This window comes from Achroia grisella, unplaced genomic scaffold (assembly GCF_030625045.1).
Source record: "Achroia grisella isolate CSIRO2021 unplaced genomic scaffold, CSIRO_AGI_Agris_v1 utg5850, whole genome shotgun sequence".
Taxonomy (NCBI): domain Eukaryota; kingdom Metazoa; phylum Arthropoda; class Insecta; order Lepidoptera; family Pyralidae; genus Achroia; species Achroia grisella.
This window is the reverse complement of record NW_026712951.1, coordinates 294,071-301,149: the sequence shown is the minus strand read 5'-3', so window position 1 is coordinate 301,149 and position 7,079 is coordinate 294,071. Positions and strand designations below refer to the sequence as shown.

Here is a 7,079-nt window from a genome sequence, read left to right as displayed (position 1 = left end):
AATGTGGATGGTTATTTTTTATTTTTTTATTTATTTATATAACTTCAATGCACCTTAACGCCTTAAGGCATTTTCTACCAGTCAACCACAGGCTGTGCAGAGAAAAACTGGTTATAAGGGTAGAGGAAGACCGAAAAAGAGATGGATGGACTGTGTGAAAGATTGTTGTGTATAGAAACTACGAGATCTGGATAACAACTGCTTTATTAATAATATGTAGGTACTTAAATAAGAACTAAAACACGAACACCCTCAACATCTTTCCCTTTTAAAAGCAAAATATACTATTACTAAAATATATAATACAAACTATGAATTACAATACTAATAATAAAATGAATTACTATTCATTTAGTTAGTAGACAATTTACCAAGTATAGATATAACAATCAATTACTACATACTATTTATGTTAACATTAGATAAATACAAAAAATAAAATAAAAATAAACTAACAACTGCAATATTATTTTGGTAACTGCCTGCGGGTACGTGGCGGTGAATAAGATTTGTAAACACTCTCTCTAATTTTGCAATTGGGTACATATAATTCATCACCATCATCATCATTAGCCGATAGATACGGACATTCCTCCCCTATAGTTTCCTCATATTTATTATTGGGCATACTTTGAATTAAGTGTCGGCGATTGCGGCGGTAAATACCTTTTTTATTTTTTATAATATAAGACCGCGGTGTACAAGCCCGTGCTATAACCGTACCTCGGATCCTATCGTTGTTTTCTATCATAATGACGTCATCGCCGACATTCAATTCAGGCAGTTGTTTACATCGTTGATCATAATATAGCTTGGTTTTCTTTTGTTTATTTACAATTATTTTATGGTCCACATCGTTATTCACTTTTAATAAATCAGGATGAACCGGTAATCGACAATTTAATCGTCGACCCATTAACAGTTGAGCAGGAGAATTCAAATTATTATCGCGGGGAGTATTTCTGTAACTCAATAAATTTAAATAAAAGTCGCCATCACTGTCTATTGTTTTTGTTAACATTTTTTTAAGAGTTTGTACGGCTCTTTCGCTCTTGCCATTAGCCTGAGGGTAATAAGGTGATGAAGTCACATGACTGAATCCCCATTCTGATGCAAATCGTTTAAAGTTACGACACGAAAACTGTGGACCATTGTCACTTATTACCGTTTCCGGAATGCCGTACCGAGCAAAATTTTCTTTCATGCAATCTATTACTGAAACCGAAGACAAATCTTTTAAATGTGTAACTTCTATGAAACCTGAAAAATAATCCACTAAGACCAAATAACACTTTTTTCGGTGCTCAAATATATCCGTACCGATTTTATTCCATGGCAAATTTGGAACAGTAATTGGAGTCAATGGTTCTTTCGACGGTTTGTTTGAATTCTCCTGACAAACTTTACATTTTCGAACGTAACTTTCTACATCTTTTGTAATACCTGGCCAAAATAGTACTTCACGTGCGCGTCTTTTACATCTCTCAATCCCCAAATGTCCTTCGTGTACAAGCTTTAACATTTCATTTTTTAACGAACATGGAATTAAGACTTGTTTGTTTTTAAATATAACACCATCTATGCAATACAATTCGTCTCTTATAGACCAATAATACTTCAACTCATTTATTATATTACCCTTATAAACCGGCCAGCCTTGATTTATATACGAAATTAAGAATTTTAAAATGTTATCTTTACTCGTCTCGCGTTTTATTAGAGTAAACTTATTTTGGGATATCGGTACATTACTAATTATCATTTTAACTTGACATAATATTGAATCACTAATTTTATCAGAATACAAATCTGGAAGAGGCGCACGTGATAATGTATCTGGTAAATACATATATTTTCCAGGTTTATAGATAACTATTAAATCATATCCCTGTAATTTTAACATCATACGCTGCAAGCGTGCTGGGATTGAATCCAGGGGCTTTTTGAAAATACTCTCAAGAGGTTTATGATCAGATTCAATGACTATATGTGGTTTTCCATAAATATATTGGTGAAATTTCTCACATGCGAAAACAATAGCCAGTAACTCCTTTTCAATTTGTGCATACCTAACCTGTGTGTCGGTGAGTGTGCGCGAGGCGTACTCCACCGGCCGGCCGCCCTGCATGAGAACGGCGCCCAGGGCCACGCTACTCGCGTCCACAGACATCACTACCGTACTGTTAGTGTCGTATAGTGCTAACACGGGAGCGTTACTTAACAATTGTTTTAGCCTGCTAAACACTTTTTTATGACTCATTTCCCACGTCCATAATACGTCTTTTCTCAACAATCTAGTCAATGGCACAACGTGATCGGAATAATTAGGTATAAATTTAGATAAATAGTTCACCGCCCCCAAAAATCGTTCCAAGCTTTTTCTATCCGTTGGTTCAGGCATGTTAATTATGGCTCTAACTTTTTCTGGGTCTGTTTTCATTCCATCTTGATTAAACAGATGACCTAGATAAGTTACCTCTTTTAAGCCTATTCGACATTTTTCTTTATTAAATTTTAAATTAATTTTGCGAGCCCTGCTAAACAACGCTTTTAATCGTTTATCATGTTCATCTTTATTTCTACCCCAACAAATTATATCGTCAATAAATGAATCTATCCCCTCTAAGCCTTCAAGTAATTGTTTTATTTTCGCGTGAAATATTTCTGGCGCACAATTTAACCCAAACGGTAATCTCAAATACTGATATCGCCCGAACGGCGTACTGAACGTACACAAATCGGCACTTTCACTATCTAGTTTGATAGACCAAAATCCAGAATTAGCATCTAAAACCGAGAAATACCTCGCTCCGTGCAATTTAGTAGCCAATTCATGTATTGTTGGTAACTGAAAATGTGAACGTTGTATAGCTTTATTAAGTGGTCTCGGATCCAGACATATACGCAATTGACCATTTTTTTTAGCTACTATAACTAAAGAGTTCACCCATGGTGTAGGCTGTGTTACCTTCCTGATAACACCCAAATGTATCATCCTATTTAGTTCTTCCTCTAACTTATCGCGCAATCCTAATGGGACCTTGCGAGTAGAACAAACCACTGGCGCCACTGATTTGTCCACGACAATGTGGTACTCTCCTGGTAAACAACCTAAACCAGTGAATAAATCCTCATTATTAGACATTGTAACGCTGTGAATCCTCTTTATCAACCCCAAGGTTTCACACGATTCATATCCTAGCACACTTTGACAATCGATATCAGCGATAGCGAATTTTAATTCATAGAGAACATTCTTATACCACCACTGTAAAATTGAAGTTCCCCTTATAGGAATCGAATTACCTCCATATGCTTGGAGTATAATATTTGAATCCGTACAAATACTGTTTATATCATAACCTAGTGACAGATAACGCTTAAGGGATAAGACATTTATATCTGCTCCCGTATCCAATTTAAACTTCTCAAAACCATGCTCGCCTCGAAGTATCTCAAACCAGTTGTGAGACGAGTTAATTTCATTAATATTATAAACAGAAGAAACAAAAAATGGCTCACAGTCGCTGTCCGTAGACTTCTCGTCGTCCACACCGATCTCGTGCATTTTTTTAACACTTTTTTTTAACTTGCACATTCTAGCAAAATGACCGTAATTTTCACAAACATAACACTGAACTGTAGTAGCGGGACACGAGCCCGGTTCCGCACAGCGCCCTCCGCACCTAAGACACGGCGCGCTGCCAGAGCTCAGCCGCACCGGCAGCGCCGGCCGGCGCCCGCCGCCGGGCCGCCCGCCGCCGCGCGGGCCGCGCGCTCGCCACGCGCCGCCGCCGCGCTGCCGTAACGCGTCCACTTGCAACGTCCCGGAGCCGCCGCACAGTGGGAACTCGCCTAAGAAAGCCATCTCATAAATACTTTTTCTAAAACTCCGTGGATGTGCATGTATAATACCTCAACTTGTAGCCAAAGAGTTACTCTATCATTATAAATATGATTCAAATCTCTGACTATTCATACTTCATAGAATAGAGCCTCTAAAGTCAAGGAATGAAAAAAATACAAAAATAATTTTGTAACTTAAATTTGTTTAGTATAAGTTTATAGTATCAAAACAATATCAAGTCATATAGTGTGATACCATTTTAGAATCCTTGGAATGTGTACTTTACTATAATATAAAAATATATTTAGTTTAGTCGAATATTATTTAACTAAAAATCCATATATCGTTATATGTACTATTTTCTTTTCTCAGACTTTCACTTGGAGATTTGACAGTTGCCGAAGCTTGCCGAAGTTCTAAATTTGGTTTTATTTATTAGGAAATATAATTTAATTGGATGGCATAACATTTTTTTTTGCAGTTTCACTGCGTAAAATATTTAAATCGAGTATAATATCATGGTGAGATTTGTTTTTTCTAAGTACGTATATTAAGATTTTCTTCTTTATTTGAGATTCTCTGTCTGAATACTCAAAAAAATACTTTTTGCTCAATTATTACTTTATATTTTATCTATTGCCTTACTTTTATCAACTATTTCACACAGTATATAGTTCCCATTCCCATACAGACCTATTCTATACCGCATAATGATAAATATTTTTTATCAAGTAATTTTGCACACGTATATGATCATTATCAAGTATAAAATAGTGTATGTATTTGCATATGAAATATTACAGTTCTTCATAAGCATTTGTCATTACTAAACAATTGTTAATTACTCATCTCGCCCCAATGAGTGAATTCTCGTGTACCAGAGGCGACTTAAGTCTCTTATTGATTTAAAGTTATACAAATTATGTTGATTCTATCTCAAACTATATACGAAATAATTTTACCGAATCTTCAGATAGCCAATATAGCAAAAATTATCGCAAGTATTTAGAAGTCCTTCATAACTCAGTTTCGTCAACGCTATACGAAATGTGGTCGAAAGAAAGAACAGTTTTTAAATAAAATAGCAATTGATAGGATGGTATTTTCACTGTAAATCTAGAAAAAACTACATGCGAACCTACACCTCCTACTTCGACAGAGAAAAGAGGAAGACCTTCTAAAACGTACGAAGACAGTTCGGACAAAGAAACGGAAAAACAAGGGATTGCTTGATACCTGTGGACTTCATACTGAACTCATAATATGTACAGGGTTTAAGGGTTTCATCGTTGATATTTTACGAGCATTGCCGGCAGAAAACTAGAATGAAATGAGCAATCTTAATGAGTAATCTTATTAATGAACCGGCACATATAGCAGCATATTCAAAACATTAAGCTCTTAGCATGTTCATAAAATTGGATCTGAACAAGGCACAGTATAAAAATATGAGGAGTTGTTTGATAGCAACACTAATGACGGCAATACAGCCAGAAGATTTTTCCAAAATTATCATTGTACATTAAATATCACTGGTATATATGAGGAATTAATAAAACTGTTATGTTATGAAATGAAATGTGAACGTGTGACACGTCACTTTTCTGTCTTGCCTCTCGGGCAAGTTTCAGAAGATGCTCAAGAGTTACGGAACAAAGACTATAAACAGTTCAAGCTTCATCATGCAAGACAATGTTCGAGGGTAGCCTCTAACAAAGATGTTCTACACGCATTTTTATATACCTCTGACCCATACATAACAAGTTTAAGAAAACCTTCAAATTAAAAATATTTAGCACTTTTTGATGAAGCAAAGGAGCTCTTGAGTGACTTGTAAGCCATCTTTATAAGAATTTTTGTTTTTTACGTAGATACTTTTACTTATTTCTGTATAAACTTCTTAGGACATAAATGTAAGTCTACAAATTCTATATTTCTTGTATTCCTACATTATTTATAACAATTAGAAATATTTTTTTACTCACAAAGCATACATTATTTAAAAGTATATATATTTAAGATTATCAGGAAAAAAAATCATGTACATATCTTTATTAATACAGAAGTTATAGATTTATGAGATGAAAATGAGTCAAAGTTCCCACTGTGCGCCGCCGCGAGACTCCAACAGGCGACTGCTGTCATTCGATATTTCATCCACTTGGCATATGTTTATTGTTCTCTCTAATGTCAAGTCCTCGGTTCTCAATAGACGATCACGTACCGTCGTGTTTTTTATGCCGCAAACTATGCGATCGCGAATGAGCTCCTCTTCTAATATTTTGAAGTCACAATTTTTACTCAACAATTTCAATGCTGTCACATATTGATTTATCGACTCGCCGATCTCTTGGTTTCGCATAAAAAAATTATACCTTGCCAAAGTTATATTCTGTTTCACTCCAAAATACTCATCAAATTTTTTCAGCAAAATGGCGACGTCGTCTTTTTCTTTTTCGCTTTTAAAAGTAAAAGTTTCGTAAACATCGAAACCTTCGGGTCCAACCAAATTTATTAATAGGCTCGCCTGCACACATTCCTCCTCTTTATGCACCCCCGATGCTTTCAAAAACAAATTAAATTGTATTTTCCATTTCTTCCACGCGTCAGCCCGGCTGACGGAGCTGCCCTCCAGACGTAGTTCCGACGGTGGTCGCGCGTGTTCCATAATATATAGTTATCAATAGCACTTTTAACTACTGAAATATTACTAAACTAAACAGTCAATTCGTAATATTATTAGTTTAATTGATTTTTTAAACCGCTGTCACCATGTTGTATATAGAAACTACGAGATCTGGATAACAACTGCTTTATTAATAATATGTAGGTACTTAAATAAGAACTAAAACACGAACACCCTCAACAGATGATATGGTGAGAAAGGGAGTAAATAACGGGATGACTCGATGGGCTAACTGACCTGATCTCATGCTCATCTTATCATCCTGAGGGTGCACCATTCCATTATCTATACATCTATACATATAAATAAAATTGGAGTGTCTGTTTGTAATATTGAAATAACAGTTTTTTACAACATGCATATGAATATAAATACGGTAACAAAATAACATTTATTACAATTTTTGTCTGTCTGTCTGTTTGTTCCGGCTAATCTCTGAAATCCAACCATTGATTTTGACAGGACTTTTATTGACTGATAGCTGCTGTAATAACGAGTTACTTAGGCTACTTTCATTTTAGAAAAATAAAGTTAAATTCCACGCGG

The 7,079-nt window shown here is 35.3% G+C and overlaps 2 protein-coding genes and 1 long non-coding RNA gene across 3 annotated transcripts; 1 reads left to right on the top strand and 2 right to left on the bottom strand.

Moving 5' to 3' along the window:
* Positions 1-466: 466 nt before the first annotated feature.
* LOC131848759 (uncharacterized) lies at positions 467-3,598 on the bottom strand. Its single transcript, XM_059198692.1, has 2 exons — positions 3,148-3,598; positions 467-1,074 (listed from the first exon to the last, which is right to left on the bottom strand). The coding sequence occupies exons 1-2, from the start codon at positions 3,596-3,598 to the stop codon at positions 467-469; spliced, it is 1,059 nt and encodes a 352-aa protein (XP_059054675.1).
* A 242-nt stretch (positions 3,599-3,840) lies between these two features.
* LOC131848753 (uncharacterized) lies at positions 3,841-5,680 on the top strand. Its single transcript, XR_009357772.1, has 2 exons — positions 3,841-4,368; positions 4,821-5,680. It is a non-coding gene; the product is annotated as an uncharacterized LOC131848753 (long non-coding RNA).
* Positions 5,681-5,939: 259 nt separating this feature from the next.
* On the bottom strand, positions 5,940-6,515 carry LOC131848758 (uncharacterized). Its single transcript, XM_059198691.1, has one exon. It carries the CDS (start codon positions 6,513-6,515, stop codon positions 5,940-5,942), a length of 576 nt encoding a protein of 191 aa, XP_059054674.1.
* Between the last annotated feature and the right edge of the window lie 564 nt (positions 6,516-7,079).

Bases quoted from the DNA above. Each gene is read 5' to 3' on its own strand.
- LOC131848758 (XM_059198691.1), bottom strand. From the start codon at position 6,515: ATGGAACACGCGCGACCACCGTCGGAACTACGTCTGGAGGGCAGCTCC.
- LOC131848759 (XM_059198692.1), bottom strand. From the start codon at position 3,598: ATGTGCAAGTTAAAAAAAAGTGTTAAAAAAATGCACGAGATCGGTGTG. The intron at 1,075-3,147 runs CAATGTCTAATA...CTTCATCACCTT, and splicing joins AAAGAGGATTCACAGCGTTA to ATTACCCTCAGGCTAATGGC.